The 20889-nt window shown below is 53.0% G+C and overlaps 9 protein-coding genes across 9 annotated transcripts; 6 read left to right on the top strand and 3 right to left on the bottom strand.

The window, feature by feature from the left end:
- Nucleotides 1-1907: 1907 nt before the first annotated feature.
- On the top strand, nt 1908-4798 carry CDEST_05216 (Putative serine/threonine-protein phosphatase 4 regulatory subunit 3-like, central; the record flags this gene model as incomplete). Its single annotated transcript, XM_062921375.1, has 6 exons — nt 1908-2024; nt 2130-2244; nt 2299-2383; nt 2444-2496; nt 2554-3867; nt 3921-4798. The coding sequence occupies 6 exons, from the start codon at nt 1908-1910 to the stop codon at nt 4796-4798; spliced, it is 2562 nt and encodes an 853-aa protein (XP_062777426.1).
- Nucleotides 4799-5600: 802 nt separating this feature from the next.
- Nucleotides 5601-9041, bottom strand: CDEST_05217 (uncharacterized protein; the record flags this gene model as incomplete). The annotated part of the gene is made up of 1 exon (XM_062921376.1): nt 5601-9041. The coding sequence occupies exon 1, from the start codon at nt 8781-8783 to the stop codon at nt 5601-5603; it is 3183 nt and encodes a 1060-aa protein (XP_062777427.1). The 5' UTR covers nt 8784-9041.
- Nucleotides 9042-9151: 110 nt separating this feature from the next.
- On the top strand, nt 9152-11396 carry CDEST_05218 (Putative NADP-dependent oxidoreductase domain-containing protein). Its single transcript, XM_062921377.1, has 5 exons — nt 9152-10022; nt 10082-10248; nt 10294-10439; nt 10491-10615; nt 10673-11396. The coding sequence occupies exons 1-5, from the start codon at nt 9898-9900 to the stop codon at nt 11244-11246; spliced, it is 1137 nt and encodes a 378-aa protein (XP_062777428.1). The 5' UTR covers nt 9152-9897; the 3' UTR covers nt 11247-11396.
- Nucleotides 11397-11996: 600 nt separating this feature from the next.
- CDEST_05219 (uncharacterized protein) lies at nt 11997-13859 on the top strand (the record flags this gene model as incomplete). Its single annotated transcript, XM_062921378.1, has 3 exons — nt 11997-12865; nt 12915-13556; nt 13627-13859. Exons 1-3 carry the CDS (start codon nt 12487-12489, stop codon nt 13857-13859), a joined length of 1254 nt encoding a protein of 417 aa, XP_062777429.1. The 5' UTR covers nt 11997-12486.
- A 401-nt stretch (nt 13860-14260) lies between these two features.
- On the bottom strand, nt 14261-15696 carry CDEST_05220 (Putative WD40/YVTN repeat-like-containing domain superfamily). The gene is made up of 4 exons (XM_062921379.1): nt 15614-15696; nt 15284-15536; nt 15142-15224; nt 14261-15088 (listed from the first exon to the last, which is right to left on the bottom strand). The coding sequence occupies exons 1-4, from the start codon at nt 15621-15623 to the stop codon at nt 14379-14381; spliced, it is 1056 nt and encodes a 351-aa protein (XP_062777430.1). The 5' UTR covers nt 15624-15696; the 3' UTR covers nt 14261-14378.
- Nucleotides 15697-15854: 158 nt separating this feature from the next.
- On the top strand, nt 15855-18008 carry CDEST_05221 (Putative translation initiation factor 2, alpha subunit, nucleic acid-binding, IF2a, S1). Its single transcript, XM_062921380.1, has 3 exons — nt 15855-16278; nt 16403-16773; nt 16834-18008. Exons 1-3 carry the CDS (start codon nt 16192-16194, stop codon nt 17309-17311), a joined length of 936 nt encoding a protein of 311 aa, XP_062777431.1. The 5' UTR covers nt 15855-16191; the 3' UTR covers nt 17312-18008.
- CDEST_05222 (Putative short-chain dehydrogenase/reductase SDR, NAD(P)-binding domain superfamily) lies at nt 17724-18299 on the bottom strand (the record flags this gene model as incomplete). Its single annotated transcript, XM_062921381.1, has 2 exons — nt 17724-18021; nt 18121-18299. The coding sequence occupies 2 exons, from the start codon at nt 18297-18299 to the stop codon at nt 17724-17726; spliced, it is 477 nt and encodes a 158-aa protein (XP_062777432.1).
- A 1086-nt stretch (nt 18300-19385) lies between these two features.
- CDEST_05223 (Putative short-chain dehydrogenase/reductase SDR, NAD(P)-binding domain superfamily) lies at nt 19386-19772 on the top strand (the record flags this gene model as incomplete). The annotated part of the gene is made up of 1 exon (XM_062921382.1): nt 19386-19772. One exon carries the CDS (start codon nt 19386-19388, stop codon nt 19770-19772), a length of 387 nt encoding a protein of 128 aa, XP_062777433.1.
- A 680-nt stretch (nt 19773-20452) lies between these two features.
- CDEST_05224 (uncharacterized protein) lies at nt 20453-20785 on the top strand (the record flags this gene model as incomplete). The annotated part of the gene is made up of 1 exon (XM_062921383.1): nt 20453-20785. One exon carries the CDS (start codon nt 20453-20455, stop codon nt 20783-20785), a length of 333 nt encoding a protein of 110 aa, XP_062777434.1.
- Between the last annotated feature and the right edge of the window lie 104 nt (nt 20786-20889).

Here is a 20889-nt window from a genome sequence, read left to right on the forward strand (position 1 = left end):
GAAGTGGAGTGTCGGCAACAACGTTTGCTCCTTTTCCGTCATGAAAAGGTCCTTTTGCGACCGAATTCAAGATGGAGAGCAGAGAAATGAGGATGTTGAAAGCGGGGAGGGAAAAAATGATATCGTGGGGATGGCCGGGCCAGGATCCCTGCATCTTTTAACCTTCACATCCCCAAGCAGGAGAGCCCTGTTTTGAATCCCGAAGCCCCCAGTGATGTGGCACGGGCTCTTGGGACGGATCTGCATGGGAGAACCAAGAACTGGGTCGTCTCTGATCTGATGCTCTGGGCATCATTGCTAAACGTGGGTATGGGTTTTTTGTTTCCGCATCCGCTTTGCCGAATGACACATGCTTTTTCTGTAGCTGCTGTGTCACGGATACAAAGCTCAACCGTCCGTGGTTTACCGGAACATGCTTGGAGGTCATGCCATGTTCGAAGGTCTAAAGATGCTCACGGGCGGCGGTGGCATGTTGATCTACCGATTTTGCGACATCGGCACGAATACTTCTGACGGGTTCCTCAATGAAGGATGCTGTCTACAACCATGTACCAGCTCTCCGTTCCAGACGTCCGTAAGTTTTGGGCGTTGATCAGCGACAAGATGCAGTGTGGGGAAGCAGAATCGGTCGTTTCTAGCTCTGCTTCGGCATCGACATGTGTCTTGGTCGCCAGCCCCTTGGGATCCGGAATTAATTGCCGCATTTGAAGCAACGAGGTTGAAGTGTAATTTAAGGATATGGTTGATTTTACCGTGCCGTCTCAAGATACCACTTTTCAAATGAATGAGAAAGAATCTAAAAATTGCGCAAGAAGCATATGCAGGGTCCTCAGCGTGCCTCCCATCTAAGGTTTCTAATTGCCTTCAGTCTTGTCTGCACGCTGGCAGTCGCAAATCCTTGGGATGACAAAGTAGATCGGCACTTGATGGTTGCCTCGTGGTTAGTCAGCCAGAGTCCACCAAGCACATATCTCAGGTGAGAGCGCCTGCCCAAAAGAGAGAATTAGGCGAGTAGCCGCACGTTAACGCAGCACAAGCCTCCCCTCCCCAGTGCTTGTCGCGGATGCGATGGTGGTAGGTGCGCCAGTCCCAAAACTGGTTAGTGCAGTGCGGGTACCGAACCAAAGAGCGGCGAGTGGGAGGTGCGGTGGTGCTGCAGTTGGGTTGGGCCTGCCACTGCCACTGCCACGGAATCACGCGCATTGGACAGGATTGATTGCCCCCCAAGTGCCAGCAGCAGCGGCCAGCGCAGTTTCCGTCCCAGCCCAGGCAAGTCCCGTACCAGTCCACAGTCCACAGCCCACAGTCCCAGTTCGCCTCCTCTGTCCGACCAACCGACCCGACCGACCGACTACAGCCTCAAAGTTCTTCCATCTCATCATCAACCGTAATCCTACGCAACACAAAATCATTGCGCCGCGTCGCCGCAGTCGATCCGTCCCGGAGTCCATACTCGCCCACTTTCATATTCCGAAGCGCGTTGCTTATCATTCGCTGCCTGCAGTCCGCTATCGCTTTCGCGTCAGCAAGCATCCTTCCTACCACCTCACGTTGCCGCCTTGCGTCGCTCAACCTCCCCAGCGCCCGCCAATCGCGCGACCCGACCGCCCCCTCCCATTTTGATGGCTCCCTGATCATCTCGTCCCTACGTCACCCGGGCACATCTCGTTGCCACAAACCATCGACGACGACCACATCTCGGACGAGCTCTCGAGTTCTCGTCCCCGACCGACGTCTCGCTTGAGAGCCGCGCCCCATTCCAGGCGCGACCGACCGACGGGAAAGTGGCGCTCACCATTCTCAGCCAGACCGACGCTGAGCTTTCACTCCAACAACATCTCGACCTCGCTCCCGATATCCTTAGTTACCCCCGCCTCACCTCAGAGGGGGGCACCGAACCATTGATGATGGCACAACCCGTGCCTCATCATGCGACGGACAAGAAACGCGTCAAGGTCTATGAGTTGCGCAACAATGACTGGTTCGACCGAGGCACCGGCTTCTGCACCGCTGCCTTCATGCAGGTACGTCTTGCCGCGCGCATGCTCCCCTCGTCTTGCTGGTCCACCTACTCTCCATGACGCTCTTCTCTTCGACGGTTCGATACTAATCTCAGGGTGATCCACCAGACGGAGGAAGGCCAACCTCGAGACCCCAGAGTCATTGTCGAATCCGAAGACCACCCCGACCGGCTCCTACTAGAAACCAAAATCTGTAAGGAGGACGGGTTTCAGAAGCAACAAGGCAAGTCGCGCGTCGCTACCGTATCTGGCGCAGACCGACTGACCTATGGCACAGAGACTCTGATTGTCTGGACGGAACCTAGTAATGGCATTGATATGGCTTTATCCTTCCAGGAGGCGGATGGCTGTGCTTTGATCTGGTAGGGACCAATATTCCTCTCCCTCACTGGTGACAGGTGCTGACTGCGGCATCACAACAGGAAATTTGTCAACAATGTGCAGCAGACATTTCAAGGTGGAATGGCTGGCGCTGGTAAGCCCCGCGCCGTTGGCATGCCTCGGACATCTCAACCTAACATTACAGACGCAGACGATAGCCTCTCTGACGATCTCGCCATGGAGATGCCCAGCGCAATCAGCCTCCCTCCCGCCGAGATAGGGAATCTACCCGAGATCGAAACCAGCATGCGTATGATGAGTCAGACCGTCAACGGACGAGAGGCACTTTGCAAGTGTATCACCCAAGAGGGCTACATTCGCAAGCTGATTCCCTTGGTTGAGATGGCCGAAGATCTTGAGAGCTTGCCCGACCTGCATCGCTTGTGCAACATCATGAAGACCGTCATCCTTCTCAACGATACTCAACTCATCGAGCACGTGGTATCCGACGAGTGCGTTCTCGGCGTCGTTGGTGCCCTCGAATACGATCCAGACTTCCCGAGTCACAAAGCCAATCACCGCCATTGGCTTGACAATCAAGGAAGATACAAAGAGGTCGTCCCGATCGAGGACGACAACATCCGAAGGAAGATACACCAAACCTACCGACTCCAATACCTGAAGGATGTCGTCCTGGCACGGATATTGGACGACCCGACCTTTTCTGTGCTCAATTCTCTGATCTTTTTCAATCAAGTGGACATTGTTCAGCATTTGCAAGGAAATGGAGGATTCCTCAACGAACTCTTTAGCATTTTTAAGGCGACCCAACCGGATCAGATGCGGAAGAAGGAAGCCGTCCTCTTCATCCAACAATGCTGCGCCATCGCTAAGAACCTCCAACCTCAAGCTCGCCAGACGCTCTATAACAACTTCCTCAGTCACGGTCTTCTCCAGGTCATCAACTTTGGCCTCCGTCATCCCGACGTGAGTGTTCGGGTGGGCGCAACCGACGTACTGGTATCTCTGATAGACCATGATCCGCACATGATTCGCGGCACCATTTACCGGCAGCTTCACGACGGCCAACCACCCTTGACAGATTCGCTCATTGACTTGCTCTTGGTAGAAGTCGACCTTGGCGTAAAGTCACAAATTTCGGATGCGCTGAAGGTCCTCCTCGACCAGGGACCTCCGATTCAGTCACAGGAGGCTTTTGCAAAAGCGAACGGGGAGTTTTCTGGCCGAAGACCACAAGCAGCGGAGAACCCTCAGCACGAGTTGTTCCTTTCCCAATTTTACTCGACATCAGCACAGCGGCTCTTCCGGCCACTGATCGACCTTCAAGGTCGTACAGACATGACCTTCCCGGTGCAGCAAGCCTCAATGTTCACATATCTCATTGAGATCCTGTGCTTTTTTATCCGGCAGCATGTGAACCGCAGCAAGTTTTTCGTCCTACACCAGGATCTCCTGCGGCGAATCGCTCAGCTCTTCGCTTGCCCGGAAAAATACCTACGACTCGGTTAGTACGAATGACAAGACTTGATGATTTCCCCCACTAACTTGCACTACCAGTTGCCATTCGATTCTTCCGCAACTTGGCGGGCATGCAGGACAACTTTTACGACAAGCACATGATGGAGCATGGCATTCTGGAGCCTCTTCTCGACATGGTGTATCGGTCCATGCCTCGGGACAATCTGCTGAGCTCGGCTTGCGTGGAGTTCTTCGGATTCATCACCCAACAAGAGCATAGAAAAGAGATCAACAAGTTCCTCGTCCAAAACTACCGGGAGCGACTGGTTGATTTAAGCTATATGGATACCTTCCGGAACATCATAGTGGTCTTTGATCAGACGCAAGGTCACACCATTGACTTCTACACGGAAACAGAAGAGGATCATGCTAGGCGAGCCGCCAATCCCAACCAGAGGATAACGGAACACATCGCCATTGACCAAGCCGAGGAGGACTACTTTAACACGTCAGACGATGAAGATGGTCCCGAAAGCAGAGCCTTTGACAAGGTGCAGCCGGCAAACGGCTCAGCGGCGTCAACGCCAGCCTCAAAACCATTGGTCGATTATCCTTCAGACGAAGAGGTAGACGAGAATGCGGACCCCGAGATGTTGCCGACCTCCGATGACAAGCGCGATGGTACAGACGGTGCCTCTGACACTAGCAGTGAATCATCTTCAGTCGCACCCCCGGAACGACTCTCTGAAAAAAGGCGCCGTGAAGAAGACGACGACGATGAGCTTGGCAAACTGATGCAAAACAAACGCAGAAACAGCAGTTCTGCAGGCTCGAACGCATCGATGACGTCGAGCATGGTCAGGAGAAAGAAAACGTTTGCCGATCGTTCAAATACGACGACGCCGAAGAAGATTGCCATCAGCATATCCCCGTCAGTGAAAACCGCCGGGACGGCAAGATCGGACGATGAATCCTAGGCGTTTTTTCCGGCATATATTGCGCGGTTGGCTGCCGACATGATTGGTGATGACTGTTTCTATCATGATTTTACCAAGGACGGGCGAGTTTCGGGGACCGAGGCGTTATTATCACAGTTCACGAAACGGGAAATCGACAAGAGTTGCCAGAGCTAGCTAGAAAGCGGAAGAGTGTGTGAGGGATACCTTGTCTCAGGAGGGGAGGGAGGCCTACGTAAGGTTCCAAACGTGATCAGATAAAGGCTAGTTGACATCAAGAGAGCCCTTTGTGGGAGAGTAACTTGCGAGAAGAAGAAAAAGGGGGCAAGACTTACCGAGGTATAGGGCTCTACAGGCTGGGATCGCTGAAGTAGCTAAGTGTACCATATTTGTTGAAGTTGCTTCGCTCAGGCTTTGCAGCCGGCGAGCCTGTCTCTACGAGACTTGGCCTCTGGGCGCGTAGGTTCCAACCCTTCTCCGAGCAAATATCAGTTTGGATTGAACCAGTCTCGTCTCCTTGTGTCAACAGGTCGGTCCCTGTAACGAAGCTGGATAGTATGATTGGCGGTGCTAAGAAAGTCGAGACTGCATCATGGTCTTACCTGCCTAGTTGCCTATATAGAGGCAACATAGGGTGCGAGCGACACATCCATGGCCATCTGTAAAGAGAAGCCCGTGACGGCAGCATGTGACATGAAGCTACCTTTGCTTAGGGGCATGTAGCACGTTGTACAGTTTGATTTATTGTCTATGGTCGCCGTTGTTAAGTTAACATTTATATGCACACATATTTGTACACTTTTGTCTGGTATGAACTCCCATCTTATCTAACAGTGGTTGAGCTCCACGACCACGCTCCTTTGGCCGGCTGGAACCCTGTCTTTGCTGGGCTGAGCCCCTTAGTGCACTTTCCTGTGCGTAGTCCGACGCGTCGGACGATCCTGGCTGGAGAGGAGGACAAATCGTCCTCCTCCTCGCTCGCGGCGTCCCATATCTGCTCCTCTGCCTGGACAGCCGGCGCGAGACTCGCGGCTTTGCCCGCGCCGTTGGTTTTGACGCCGCTCTGGGAGATGACGCGGAGGAGCACCTCGCGCGCCTCGGTCTTTTGCCCGCGGTTCTCGTCGCCGACGGTGACGCGGGCCTCGTGGATAAGCGCCATGATCTCTAGATCCGACTTCTTCAACTCTTCCGACTTGGCGGCCCTCGAGCTCTGCTTGAGATAGTTGAGCGCCCAGTGCAGGGCGCGCCGGCACTCCCTCGAGGTGCGGTACTCGCGGTTCTTGAGCTCAGCGAGTAGCCAACGCACCTTATCGTACTCGTGGCGAAGAACATAGGCGGTCAGGAGGTTGGAGAAGTTGTGGACGCTGTAGCAGAGGTCGTTGCGGCCGTTAACCTCGGCTGCGATGATGCAGAAAGTGATCATCTCCCGGTAGTTGCGCAAAGCCTGGCAGATCCGGGCCGCGCGATTAAACAGGCCGTCATCAATGTGCAGCCGTTTGTCTCGTAGATCGTCGAAGATGGCCTTGATGTAGGGAAAAGGCCGTCCTCTGCCGTCTTCACGGCCCGCCACAGTCTCCTTATGGGCCTTTTCGATTTCCTCAAGCTGTGTGAAGACAATCGGGTACATGGCATCTCTGACATCGCAGCCTTCAGCTTGCGCCTTGCTTAACAAGGACATGGCTTGCCTGCTCTTGGAGCCCTCGAAGTGAACCGTAGCTCTGACGGCCAACTTGAGACACCGACTCGTGTGTCCCATACCGTTGTGCACAGCGCGTTTGTAGACGGCCAGCACGCGCTTCCAGTTGCCGAGCTGGGCTTCGACCTTCATGCGATCAAAAGCAGAGGCCTCGTTGGCAGGGCTTACCATATAAGCCGCCACCCGAACTCGTCTTGCCCGCTCGACCGTGTTGGTCAGCGTGAGTTTCTTGACACACTCTTCAAGGCCAGGGAAGGCGGCATCAAAACCGGCGCCCTCCATGGCGCGATAGAGATCCAGTATCTGTTGGGTATCGTATCTCCAGTCCCTCTTGCAGCTTGTCAACATAGAGGTCCAGAAACTGCCATCCGCCGTGTACCCTGCGTCCTTGCAGAAGATCAGCCATCTCTTGAGCGCCTGCACATCTCGACATTTTGCGTGTCTTTCAGCGATGAACGCAACCAGATGACGATCGAGACGTAGGTCGAACTCCAGGATGTATGCTTCGAGGAACATTTCCACTTCGCCCCACGTGTGACTTTTTGCGTATATTTGCAGTGTTGCTACGAAAACACGCTTGAAGTGTTCTCGGTTATGCCTGGTAATGGTTTGCATCGGCTTCATTGCTTCGAAGTCGTTGCGGACTGCGGCCCAGTCCCCTTTGTCGGCCTTCTGCAGGGTGAACTCGCCGAGAATTTCGACGTCATCTCGGGCCTTCGAGTACGTTGCAACGAGGTTTTCCAAGTGCAGCTGAGCCGTGTCGGTCTGGTTGGCTTCAATACAGATCCGCACCATCCTAGACTGGATATCGTATGTGTTCTCAATCCCATAGAAGCGGTTCTCCTGCGCGTCGTTGAAGAGCTGGATGGTACCCGCGAAATTGCGCGTCGAATTCCAGAATACCCATATCAGGTCTCTCAACCACAGTTTTGGCATGTCCCAGCCGTCGCGCTCCCTGAGCTGGTTGATACTCCGTAAAACCTCCCTGCACTCGTAACCACGAGAGGCGATGATCGACTCGACAATGCCGGTACAAATTCTCTTGGAATACGCCGAGGTACGGTCGAGTTTCGCAAAAATTCTTAGAAAAGCATCGATGGCCAGAATATGCTGGCCATGTTCGGCGAGCTGCAGCATGAACCAGACCGTGGTACCAAGCTTATCCTGGTTCCGAGCATTGACTTGTTGCACGAGTTGAACAACGTCGATTGAACAATGTGCCTCAAGAGCACGGCCGATAAGTTCTTTTCCGATCCGAACATAGTCAAATCGCAGCGTAGACTGTTCCGGTGGCAGAAGATCAACGTTGCCCATGTATAGTCTTGCCGCCAGATGTAGCCGGTCGGAGAGGTGTTCGCCAGAGAGTCCTTCCAAGCTCTCCCGAGACACCAGTGCTTCAACGACCTCAATGAGACGACTGGCCAGTATGTTGCATTCTTTGATAGACCCATGAATGACCGCAAACTCCATGATTTGCCCAGCGATATCGACATCACCTTCCTGCTGGCAAGCCGTTGACAGCAGCGAGGTCAAGTCTGACACCCAGCCAGGCAACTCTTGCGACCTTTCAACAGACTTGTACGCTCGGCTGACAATATTTAGAGCAGTGATCGGGGCGTGGAGGTTACGTTGTAGTTGTTGTACCGGATCAAGTAACAGGTCTTGCAGTCCACCGGGCCCTCCGACGTGGGGGTGTTCCCTCACCACGCGCTCCACTGCCGCGGCAATGGTGGGCTTTTTCACAAGTCCTGCATTTCTACGACTCTCCACCAACATTGGAACGCCATGTCCGCTGGGCAGGGCCTGTATCGCGGGAGCCGGTGATGGAAATCTGGTCCATGACGGATCATTGCTGCATCTCTTCACAGCGTCTGAGGCGGATCGTCCACGTTGCCCTGGCGTTGCTACTGTATGGCCCGAGGAAGTTTGTGTGGCAGGCCGGTCGCTCGCTGTTCTCGTTGGTCGTGGTGCATCGGAAGCGGCGTCATTGGCATTATGCAGGTACGAGCTATCAAATGATAGCCTGCCTTGTTCGTGGGAAGAAAAGTGACTTCGCGGCCGGGTTGACCAGCCAATGAAGTTGGTATCAGTGGCGACTTCTTCCTGGAGGGCCTCGAGGGCGGCGGCGCCGCTGGTGCTGTATCTTTTCAGAGACTTCAATCTCCTGCCGTTCTCGACCGCGGAACGAGCAAGCTTTATTCGCTGGCGACGCTCCTCGGCGAGTAGTACGAGAGAGCATGATGTTCCGAAGAGAAGACCTCGAAGCGCGTGGATCGCAGCCTTTGACGGGACAGGGGCGGGAGAGGACATTGTGAGAGCTCTACAATGGCCATGATCGTTCTCGAGTCGACTACCGGATCATTTCGAAGAAAAAAGGATCAATTGGTTTGGGCCGGTTATCCTGATGTCGGAGGGGCGTGCCAATGAGCCGTTGGGACGGCCTAGGTCAAAAAGTTGAAGGACCCTGTCAAAGCTACAATTCTTATCGTACCACCTCGGGTCGTTGATGCGCGGTCGCTTTTGCCCGCCAATGACCCGGTCGTCGTAAGAAACTAGACGTCGGATGGATTTAGTATGACCCGCTCCGTTTCAGTGATGAGTCATCAACTCAACAACCAAATCTCCACACTTGCGTGGGCGAACAACAGTTTACTCACTGATACGATATCTGCAAATGGCCTCGCTCTGTTGGGCAATTAATAGTTCTATCACAGTTTCTCCAACACATCGAGTGAGATTATGTGCCCTTGTTGCATTGTCTGGTTTTTTTCTTTCTCCGTCAACAAGTACTATGGCTAATGTTGGTTTTAATTTGCGAAATGGCTTGGTTAACTCAATAACCATATTTCGAATGATTACTCTGTATGCCCATGACCCAGCCCAGCCAGGCAAGATTCGGTTGATTTACTAGATCTGGCAACACGGCTGGAAGTTTGACCACCCTGTTGTTGTACCCCGCGAATGGCAACGGCCTTACTCGGAGTTAAACCCGGCGATTAGTTTAGGTCCATCGGTGTCTCGATGCGTGGCATTGGGCTGGATCGTCACAGACTCAAAAGGCTGGTCCTGGGGCCAATTCTTGATGTACATATACCCAAGAGGGTTTAGAGCTGGTGAAACTCGATGACTGATAACTGTAGGTATGATGTCATCAGCAAACAGACATGCGGACTTTACTGCCAATGGAGGTGACGCCTGTCGTCCTCATCGTGCCTGGCCTAGTCCGGAATTCATCTAGTGAAGAAGGAAGGAGTGGCCGATATCAGTTGCACTTCGCCTTCCGCCTTGACACTTTTGCAAAATCTGAAGTCACCTTCACCTCCAAATTTGTTCGTCAATCAAATTACACTCGCTCATACCAACCTATACACCCGATCCTTGAAAAAAGAGTTCTTCTTAGAACAGCAAATCTCTTGTCATCAGCATGTCGGCCCTACCTATGGCGGCTCCCCCCAAGAGCCCTCTAGCTCGTTACCGCATTCTTTCCCCTACAGCCTCTGTCCGAGTAAGCCCATTGTGCCTGGGTGCCATGAACTTTGGCGATGCCTGGTGAGCTGCCTCTGGCGAGAGATTATGTCTTTCGCTTTCTCTGCTAATGCATGCGTCAGGAAGGGGTACATGGGAACTTGCGATCAGAAGACCGTTGGAGAGATTCTCGATTTCTTCTATGAGCAGGGTGGCAACTTCATCGATACCGCCAACAACTACCAATTTGAAGAGTCTGAAGCCTGGATCGGCGAATGGATGAAGAAGAGAGGTGTTCGCGACCAGATGGGTTAGTGTTGCTATCGCCCAACCCAATTTCTCTGACTCCGTGTAGTTATCGCGACCAAGTATACCACCAACTTCCAGGCTGGTCCCAACGCACCCAACATCATGGCCAATTTCACCGGCAACGGATCCAAAAGCTTGCATGTCTCTGTCGAGGCCAGCCTGCGCAAGTTGCAGACGAATTACATTGACCTGGTGGGCAACTTTACGTCGTCTTAGCCAAGTGACGTCGCTAATTTAGGCTAGCTTTACGTGCACTGGTGGGACTACTCCACGTCCGTTCCGGAAATGATGCAGTCTTTGAACAATCTCGTCATTGCCGGCAAAGTTCTGTACCTTGGGATCAGTGACACTCCAGCGTGGATTGTGAGGTACGCAAGCGCCTTGAGATGAACTGTCTGGCTGGTCGGTTGCTGACTAGCAAGCAGCAAAGCAAATGAGTACGCCAGAAACCATGGACTTCGCCAATTCTCAGTCTATCAAGGCCGGTGGTCTGCTGCTTCGCGAGACTTCGAACGAGAGATTATCCCGATGACCAAGTCCGAGGGTATGGGCTTGGCACCCTGGGGTTCTCTTGGGGGCGGGGCCTTCAAGACGGAGGAGCAACGTAATTCCCAAGAGGGCCGCAAAGTCCAAGCAAGTGAAGCACAGATCAAGATCAGTCAGGTGTTGGAGAAGATTGCCAACAACAAGAACACCATCATTACCAGTGTTGCTCTGGCGTACGTCATGCAAAAGGCACCGTACGTCTTTCCCATAGTTGGCGGTCGCACTCTCAATCACCTGAAGCAGAATATCGAGGCACTTGCCTTGAATCTGACCGATGAGGATATCAAGGAGATCGAGGGGGCCGTTCCGTTCGACATGGGCTTCCCCCACAACTTCTTGTGGGGAGACAAGGTGCCGTCGAATCCCGGTGAAGTGTGGTTGTTGAACATGGGAGGAACCTTCGACTACGTTCCCGAGCCCAAGGCAATCGCACCCAGAGAGGGGGGACAGTAGAACTGGCGAGTAAGGACTCAGCGGAAAAGGTGGCAGCCTACGGACTTTTAAGCCTTGTCGCTGGACAGGCTTGTGAAACCCTCTTTTCATCGATGCTGCTTAGTGTAATATTATAATCTCAATCTGAATCGCTACGGTTTATTTGTCCCTGATGCATGGCACTTGTCGAAGCTGTAACGGGGTAGCGTTGTCGATGGAGATGATACGCTTTTTTCCAGCGGCACATGTGCAAAACTTTGGCAAGGCCAATCACCACACGGCCTGATCTACATCCCATCATGCTGGCTGCTTTGTTCCAATAAGGTCGCACGGCCGACTGCCATCGGTGGCTTGCTGCGGCTTATAACACCATAGGTCTCTGTAACTTTGAGGTCTCACATGGGCCTTAACTAGTGTCTACTTGCTGTGATGTGGCAATGAGAAAGAATTGCTAGAAAAGGGTCGACCTGAAAGTACAAAAATGTAATTTCAGAGATTGCTATCGAGTAGGCTAGTCTGAACGCTCAGAGGATGTGTCAACCACCTAGCCATACTTCAATACCGAAATGAATCCTAATAGCACAGCCTGACTCGTGATATAGAAGGCGTAATGGGTTATTGTTCACATGCTGTAAATGTGAGCGGTTCAGATGACCCTAGTAGGATAGGGAAGCTACGAGAAGATGTGTGGGTGCCAACAATTGACCCCTAGCAGTTGCTGCGAGAAGTTCTTTCCCCAAACATACCAGGCATCTTAGGCGGCTCGTCTATCCTCCTAAAATTTCACTCGTTTTTTAGCCATTTCAAGAGAACGAATTACTCCCTCATTGAATCACTGACTCCAATGGTCTTTGTTTCAGGCATTCTGGTGTCACCCTGCTAACTAACATCCCATTCCAGGAGCATCTCTGACGGAGGACAAACATCAAACACTACAACTCACAACAACCCACAAGTCCGGCTCGGGAACAATGTCACCCGAGTTCCAAAAACAGAGGGCGGATACTATCGGAACATGCTCAAAAATGCACTGGCATAAATCCATCGATATATCGATACCTCGGGCGATGCCGGTTATGGATAATATCAACCAGCCGAATGAGCTTGGTACGGAAGATCCCAATCATGACAAAACCGAACCAACACGTTCTTGCTCGCAAGCGCCGCTGTGAGTCTGGCACTCTTGGCGCCGGGATTGTCTGACCGCTAGACTAGAGTTCGAAACCATGGCTTTTCTCCCTCAGCCCCGGAAAATTTTGATATGACCTATGGGACCTACTGGCAGCAGCAACTGCCTTCCATCCCAACGACCACCGCGGTACACGAGGTCAACTACAGCGGAGTGATTGCGGCTGAAAGGCGGCATCCAGACAAAAGAGGGTCTTCAAACACTCCCAATGAAGCAAACCCAGCAGTATATGCCGGAATTTCTGTGAAGTCGGAAGAGCCCTCTCCGATTCTCTATTTGCCACTACGCGAAGTCGAATCACCAAGACATTCCTCCCTTCTGGTGACCGCAGCCAAGGGGCCGACGTTGAGAAATGCATCATCTCAACGGGAAAGTGGCACTCTTCCATCCAATTGTCACTCCAATATTACGCGCGAATCTCAATCAAACAGCCGATTCGACCGGAACGAAGGTGAGCAGGATGCGTCTACGTATTTGGGCAGTTCTGACGACCTTGTTAGCGTGGGATATTCCCGAAGACAGGAAATTCGGCATGCACCGCTCTCTATTTTCTCCCCAAGTACTGAGTCCCATTAAAAGACAGCGCGGAAGACCCTCCACAACGCGAGTTGAAAAGATGAAGCTCGAGAACCACAAAGCCTTGGCGATCCCAGCCACTCGGAACCTTTCTCTTCGAAAGAACATCAGGGATGGTTTCGCCAAGGACGAGACCTTTCTCTCTGGCAGCCAGCACAGCGTCAAGCGACGAAGAAGATCGCCTCCCCTACCAGGCATTGGCCCTCTTTCCGTCTCGTTTGGCCCAAAACCCACCATCACCCGCAAAATCAAGAAGAGAACGGGAGTTCGCGAAAGCTTCATTATAGACCCTGATCTGGACCCGGACAGCAAGAAACAGGAACAACCAGAAGGATTCAATGTGCCAAACAACGCTCCAATAGCTTCAGATCGTGCCGGGCAATCATACCACCACGTCCTCCCTTCTGTTGAAAAGAGCACGACGGATAACGACGTTCGGGAGCCACTTGTCCTGCCCTCTTTGCGAACCCACGACAGGGTACGCCGGTTTAGAAGTCCTACATACAGTTTTGGTGGTTCGTACGCAGATTCGTTGATGCTTGCTGAAGATACAGGCTGTGGAAATGGTCTGCTTTGGAGGAGCTCCTCCAGACAGGGGACGGCAGATTCAGAGGCCTTCCAGACATACCCTTATAGTAAGTTTCGACTTTGGGCCTCGAGCACGTCGCCAGGATATTCGGAGACGGGCCGACTCAACGACAGCAGAGGGAGTATCGGCAATGATGCGCCGGCCTGGCCCGAAGACAGTACAGACTTTACGGACTTCGGCAGCACTGTCGCGCGACGAAGCACAGCCAGTAGCCAAGCCACGCTGGAAAGAAACAATAGGCATGTCCGCAAAACCCATTATAGCTCTACGAATGTTGTAGGAATGTACACATATGGCGAATCACAAATGGCCTCGGGCTCATTAACCGCATCGTTGCATGGACGAAACGGAGGATCGATCACTAGAGTTGGAGCATTGGAAGAGTTGAGGCCAAGGCCAGCAGGGGCTCTTCCAATGTTTCGGAGGTGCGGAGAGAATGGGTGCAACTTGCCCGCGTAGATAGTAGTCGCATGTCGAGATAACGTTTTGGGGTTCGTCAAGTGGTATGTGTGGGGAAGAAAGGGGCATGATTGTCGATCAAAGGTTGTAAATTTGACACCCTCATGGTAAAGACCCGGATTTTGGGAGAATTCACTTGATGAAGACTGCGACGGATATCGACAGCTGGCTTCTCACTCAGTACAAGAGTATCATCTGATATATTACATGCTAGGCTTTTCCGTAACACTCCTGGTCCGTCAAATCGAATTGCTTGTGTATGGAACCCACCTCAAACGCCATGCGCCCGCATATTTTCAAGAGTTCCCATCATGGCTTCCCAAGTGTGTGGGTAATCAATTCATTTCGCGCCCTTGCCTTTGGCCTCCGTTTCACCAAGTTCACGGATGAAGATGCTTGCCTTGCCTTCAGCACTGTAGTCCTCCATACCGGTCTCGAAACCTGGGCAGACACCAATGGCAAGGTATTTGCCATCTTTGGAGAAAGCCAGGGCCGCAACGCTGTCCGGGAACTTCTGGTACTGCTTCATCCTACGCTTGGCTTCGGCGTCCCAGAGGGCAACAGTTCCGTCACCGCCGCCTGAAGCAAACGTGCCGTAGACAGGGTGGAAAGCCATGGCATTGACCGGGTAGACGATGTCGCCCTCGCCGTCCGGGGCGGCTTGGCGATGGCACTTGAAGGCATATTTGCGGGCCTGGGACTCAGCCGAGTCCTCGAACCACTCAACGGCAACACGGCCCTCGATGCTGCTGGTGGCGTAGCCGGCATCGTTGGGCATGCAAGAAACGGCGCGGGTGAGGAACTTGAGAGAAGACTCGCGCTGCTGCCAGGGTTTGATGTCGTGGGGCCCTGGCGTGGAGAAGAGGGAGGGGATCTGGCTCAGGTCGTAGATGTTGACGAGGCGGGCGGTCATGGCAACGACAACCTTCGAGGGGCTGACGGCCAGGGCGTGTGGCTTCCCGGGCAGATGGATGGTGATATTGTCGTCGGATGGCGACTTTGCGTTATGGATTTGAAGGGTTTGGTCCCAAGAGGCGGAGATGAGGAGGGCTGCCAGCTTGGTCAGATGTAGCAATGATGGATTGGGATCGAAAGTGACATACAGTGCTCTGTGCTGTACACTACGCAACGCGCGGGAGCGGTGTGTTGAGCTACCACTTGCTTCTCTCCTGATTCCAGATCGACCCTGTGCCCGGTTGCTTAGCCTCGTCGCGCAGCATTGACAGCACCGGGGAGTTGCCTTACCTGTATACGCAGTGGTCCAAGCAAGCCGTATAGGCTTCATTGTCTGTCGCGCCGAAAGTCACATCGAGCACGGGGGCGCGGAACTCGATCGTCTGGAGGAGGGTTCCCGGAGCATCTTCATCTCCACTATGCGTGTCGTAGAGGTAAATCTTCTTGTCCCAGCATGACACCAGGAGCCTCGTGGGAGAATTGGGAGCGTACGCCAGCGAGGAGATGGCGTCGCTGGGCGGTTGCGCCAGCTCGAATTGGGATGCTTCGAAGCCATTAGCATTCGGAAGTGGATTGCCGAGCAGTACAAAAGCTGGCAATACCTCCAAAAAATGAACTTACCAGGTGCCATGTTTCGTTTATAATGGTGATATTTGAAGCTCGTGGCTCTGTTCTTCCCTAGGTAAGTAGGCAGGTACCAATAGCTTGCCCAGGATGCTAGCTTCTGGGTCTGTTTACAATGCACAATTTGGTTGGAGGGGTGCTCACGTGGCGATAAGCGAAATACAGCTTATCGGACGAATCAGCACTAGTTCTGCCGCGGACTACCGCTTCCAAGCATCCCCCACCATTGTTCGGATTTCTGCGATTTGTGAACCGCAGTAGCAAAATTGTGACTCGATCGCCCAATCACCAACGCAACGCTGCTCACCCTCAAGGCCTCCTCTTCTTCGCCTTTTCGACGTCACCTTCCTCCTCGGAACAACCGATCCGACCTCAGCGATACCGACCCAACGAGCAGGCGGAATTTTTACAGAGCACAGAGGAAACTAGCTGCCCAAAAGACGACTAGGAGGAACGTGTAAAAAGCCCGCGCGCCTTCTTTCGCACCCCGCCCCTCCTCCACACCTCGACCTTTACATAACCCAACCGCCGCCACAACCCTCCGTACTCGACGACTTCGAGAACCAGCAGCGAAGATGGCGGAACCGAACTACAGCCACTTTCGATACTTCGAAAACAAGTATCCTGAGATCGATGAGTTCGTCATGGTCAACGTCAAGCAGGTTTGTGCCCCGCCGGCCCAACGCACACGGGCGAGCCGAACCGGCCCAAATCCACCCGGTCGCCGTGGGCAAGTTGGGGGAAAGGGGTGGGAGAGGGAACATCCGGGTCTGACAGGTGATACAGATCGCCGAGATGGGCGCGTACGTCAAGCTGCTCGAGTACGACAACATTGACGGCATGATCCTGCTTTCCGAGCTGTCGAGACGTCGTATCAGAAGTATCCAGAAGCTTATCCGAGTGGGCCGCAACGAGGTCGTCGTCGTGCTCCGTGTCGACAAGGAGAAGGGTTATATCGATCTCAGCAAGCGCCGTGTGTCGCCGGAGGATATCATCAAGTGCGAGGAGCGGTACAACAAGGGCAAGATGGTCCACTCCATCATGCGCCACGTCGCCGAGAAGACCCTTACCCCTATCGAGCAGCTGTACGAAACCATCGCATGGCCTCTCAACAAGAAGTACGGCCATGCGATTGACGCCTTCAAGCTGTCTATCACGTGAGTTGGGATCACATGGAACATTGGAAACGGACAAAGAGATACTCATGCATTGGACAGGAACGCTGAGGTCTGGAACGACGCCACCTTCCCCAGCGAGGCCGTCTCGGAGGAGTTGAAGTCATATATCGCGAAGCGGCTTACTCCCCAGCCCACCAAGGTCCGTGCCGATGTCGAGGTGACCTGCTTTGGGTATGAGGGCATCGACGCTGTCAAGGCCGCCCTGCGCACCGCCGAGTCGCGCAACGACGACCAGACTCAGGTTAAGGTCAGGCTCGTGTCCCCCCCATTGTACGTCTTGACCAGCACGTGCTTGGATAAGCAGCTGGGTATCGCCAGACTCGAGGAGGCCATTGTCGAGATTCGGACCAGTATCGAAGCCGCCGGCGGCTCGCTCGTCGTCAAGATGGAGCCCAAGGCCGTCACGGAGAGCGATGACGCCGAGCTGCAGGCCCTTATGGAGAAGAGGGAGCGCGAGAACGCCGAGGTCAGCGGTGACGAGAGTGTCAGCGAGAGCGATGACAACCCGGAGGTCTAAATTTTATCTGGAGTCATCATCAAAACAAAAAAGGGGCGGCTGGTAGAATGAGCGTATCGGCAGGCTTGGAACCCCGAGCGGTTCTAATGAGACGACCAAAAGAAGAATTCAACCATTTCAAACTGTTCCCTCGGATGGTAGTGAGTGAGAGCTGGGTGGATGCTGCTAATACAAAGACTACTCAGCAAGCAGGATTCATTGCGCTGCTAAGTCATGTCGATATACACCACGAGGACACGAATGTTGAGAAAACAGTGTTCTTTCAAAACGACGACAAACAGACACAGCAGCTATGCTACACAGGAAGAAAGATAGCCATGTTGATGGTGCCTATATTGGTTATCTAACCCCATCAAAACGAATCGCAGGTGTCCAAGTCGCCAGAGTGTGTTGTTTTCAATCTGGTTGTTCACTAAACAAGCATTGCTGCTCGTCTACGCACAGAATCCACCCTTCGGTCGTGATACTTATGATCTGTAGTTCCCCTCGACTCAACCACCGTCAACGAACCATGCCGCCTTGGTAACAAACTTAGACTCGTCGCCAAGAGGACACGCAATCGACGCGGCATCGGCGCGGCAATCAACGTGGCAATCTCCCACGGCTCGGCAATGCGCTTGGTTATACACGGCACTGTGTCGGTGCTGAGCCCGAACTGACCTGCCGGACTTTCAAATGGCTTTGATATTATCTCCGTGTCGATGCGGCCCCTACATACATGTTACACGTAAGCGATCAAGTCTTTTCTTTCGCCGAGTCTAGTGCAGTATTCATCCCTTTGGGGGGGGGCAAGACAAAAAATGCTTGACTCACGGACATATACTATTGACGCGGATGCGCCTGGGGGCACACCCTCGAAAGCGGCAATCTTGGTCATGCCCGGCCCCACGCGCTTACAGGCGACATATGCGGCGACCCCGGCCGAGGCGTAACTACTCGTGATGCTGCCAACGTTGACGATGCTGCCGCCGTCCTTCATATTGCGCATCTCCTTCTTTAAGGCAGTTGAAGGTGCCCACGACGTTGACAGCGAGAAGTTCGCTGAGGTTCTCCGAGACCAGATCGGGGATGGGGAAGATTTTGTGTTGTTCCAAGGCTTTTTTGGTCTTGGGTCAGCTTTGTATCACACAATTTGTTCTCCTACAAGCTTGAAAGAGGCGCAGACGGAAGCCGAACCAGCTTTCACAGTCTGTACAGTTCATTTTACCAAAAGTGGTACACATGTTTATTCGGCACTTGGTGAGATGGGCCGATTGTGTTGGTTCCTGAAGACTTGTTGGAGCCGGGTTCTTAGAAAAACGACAGGTAGGTTGCACGCCGAGCCGCCTCCGCTCCTTGCAACTACATTGAATTTGTCAAGCATAAATAATTGAGGATTTCATGGGATGAACATTGAAAGGACACTATTTTGAATGCTCGGGGAAATATATATACATATGAAAGCACACAGGGCCTTCGGGTACAAAAGTGATTGCTGGCTTGTGTTTAGTACGTCTGTATGATACTTCGCAAGAGACTGCGGAGATCCACCAACTCTGGTTCGAATCTGGATTAAGATGACCGTTTAGTCTTTATGTTTGTGTAAAATACCCAAGGAACCGATCCACGAGGGGGAATAGAGCGCCCCTTCGAGGCCCACTTAGAGGGGGTCATCATGTCCCCGTGTAAGTGGTGTCGTTGGTTCACCAACAAGTCGACTTACAAAGACAGTCGCAGGGGTTATCCCCTTGACTTTGGTCATTTGCAAGGTCCAGGGAAAAACACTTTGACGAACATGACATGGAGAGACGGGCTGACAGCCACCAGAGAGTTGGGAAACTTCCTGGCGAGATCCGCAAGATGATTGACCGATGACCTGATGAGCCCAGACAAGTCTCTCATCGAGGATTCAATGCACATCAAGTAATGCTCACGCCGTTGTCACTGGCTCAACCTCTCATAGTAACATACCAACCGTTCAACTTCTCTCCTTTACTTTTCTATTTGTTCTCCGCTGACCCAATACCCCAAACCAACAGTTCCCCGTTTCTCTCGGCCTACCTGACCGGAAATTCACATGCGATTAGCACATTCAATGGCAAGCCAATCCCCTTTCCAAGGCAAAGCCATCGCCGTTACGGGCGATACCGGTCTTGCCCCGTCACGCTACCCCGTCGTCCGCGGCGCCACGGTCTCCATCTACGCCACCTCGGCCGACAACCTCGCCGCCGCAATCGCTGGCATCGAGGAGGACATGCCCAAAGCCCGGGGCGGCATCATGAGCACCGTGGTTGACATCAGAAAGCTTGAAACCGTGAAGGCGTGGATCGACACTACCGTCGAGAGGTTCGGCAAGCTCAACGGCGCGGTCAACGTTGCGGGTCACTCCCCTCCTCTGTCTTTTCTGTCCCATATCTCGACAACGTTTGGCATTGAGAGCCGCTTTCGAAGCCATTCGAAGGGGAAAAACCTTCCGAAATGACATCGAGCTACACACTGCCGACAGATGGTCATGTGGATGAGAGATTGGTAAGAAAGAAATCCCGTACTGGTGACATATATCGGGAACATCGGGAGACTGGCCAAGCTCAATTCGTACAATCGGCCTTGATAATACTACCTGCACTTCCTCGTTCCCGGGAAACGGGTCATCCTCGTGGTTTGTGCTGGTCCCGGTTACCCGGGTCGGAGACGTCCTGCTACCTGAACCAGCGATGGTGCAAGCAGATGTTGACAGTTCTGCCTCGAGAAACCGGGTTTAAACACTCTGTGGTATACCTCTGGCAGTGGCACTTGAGTTCGAGGGTGTAACGCCTCTCAAAATGATTTCCCGGGCTTTAAGCATCTGGCCAACTACATGGATAGAACTTGGACCTCACAAGTGCCACTGGGTCATGTTAGGACGCAGGTGAACCCGCCCTCTTTGAGGGGCTCGCTGCTAGTCACCGCCATCACGATGGCAGCATTGCTGCCTTAACAGTGGCGTTGCGTTTGTTTACGAGATTCCACATCGTTCGGACAAGCATCAACATTGACGACTGTAATTTTTTCTTATGAAGAGACATCTGTATGTTCGAAGCTTACGATAGATAGTCATGGATGCCGTTGCTTTAGTCTTCTCAATGGCCTTGCTGAGCATCGTCATCAAGCGTAGTACACCATATGCGCGACTATCTTCTACGCTCTCAACATCAGCTAAAGCTCTCCATCCTCTTCCTGTACCTTAGACTCTCCACAGAAAAGCGATTTCGTCAAATCGTCTATAGCCTTGCAAGTATTGTTGTTTGTTACTCGATCGTTCACGTCTTCATCGACATATTCGGCTGCCGGCCGACCAGGGCCAGCTGGGACTTGGCAGTCCCAAAGAGCAAAAAAGCTTGCGTAGACAAGCTGACCACGTACATGGTACCCAGCATCGCCAGCATTGTCATGGACGTCTTCATCTTGCTGCTGCCGCTGCTCATCATCCTGCTCTTTGCAACAGGTGGATTGTGAGCCACGGGGTCCATGTCACAAATCTCTCGGCACTCGTTGATATAGTGCCCATAGCGTCTGCGGCGTGGCCATGAAGCTCCCCGGTCACCTCGACAGCCAAGACT

This window comes from Colletotrichum destructivum, chromosome 3 (assembly GCF_034447905.1).
Source record: "Colletotrichum destructivum chromosome 3, complete sequence".
In the NCBI taxonomy this organism is placed as follows: Eukaryota; Fungi; Ascomycota; class Sordariomycetes; order Glomerellales; family Glomerellaceae; genus Colletotrichum; species Colletotrichum destructivum.

Bases quoted from the DNA above. Each gene is read 5' to 3' on its own strand.
- CDEST_05218 (XM_062921377.1), top strand. From the start codon at position 9,898: ATGTCGGCCCTACCTATGGCGGCTCCCCCCAAGAGCCCTCTAGCTCGT. The intron at 10,023-10,081 runs GTGAGCTGCCTC...TGCATGCGTCAG, and splicing joins ATGAACTTTGGCGATGCCTG to GAAGGGGTACATGGGAACTT. The intron at 10,440-10,490 runs GTGGGCAACTTT...AATTTAGGCTAG, and splicing joins AGACGAATTACATTGACCTG to CTTTACGTGCACTGGTGGGA.
- CDEST_05220 (XM_062921379.1), bottom strand. The intron at 15,225-15,283 runs GTAAGGCAACTC...AACCGGGCACAG, and splicing joins TTGGACCACTGCGTATACAG to GGTCGATCTGGAATCAGGAG. The intron at 15,089-15,141 runs GTATGTCACTTT...CCAAGCTGGCAG, and splicing joins AGTGTACAGCACAGAGCACT to CCCTCCTCATCTCCGCCTCT.
- CDEST_05221 (XM_062921380.1), top strand. From the start codon at position 16,192: ATGGCGGAACCGAACTACAGCCACTTTCGATACTTCGAAAACAAGTAT. The intron at 16,279-16,402 runs GTTTGTGCCCCG...CAGGTGATACAG, and splicing joins TCATGGTCAACGTCAAGCAG to ATCGCCGAGATGGGCGCGTA. The intron at 16,774-16,833 runs GTGAGTTGGGAT...TGCATTGGACAG, and splicing joins GCCTTCAAGCTGTCTATCAC to GAACGCTGAGGTCTGGAACG.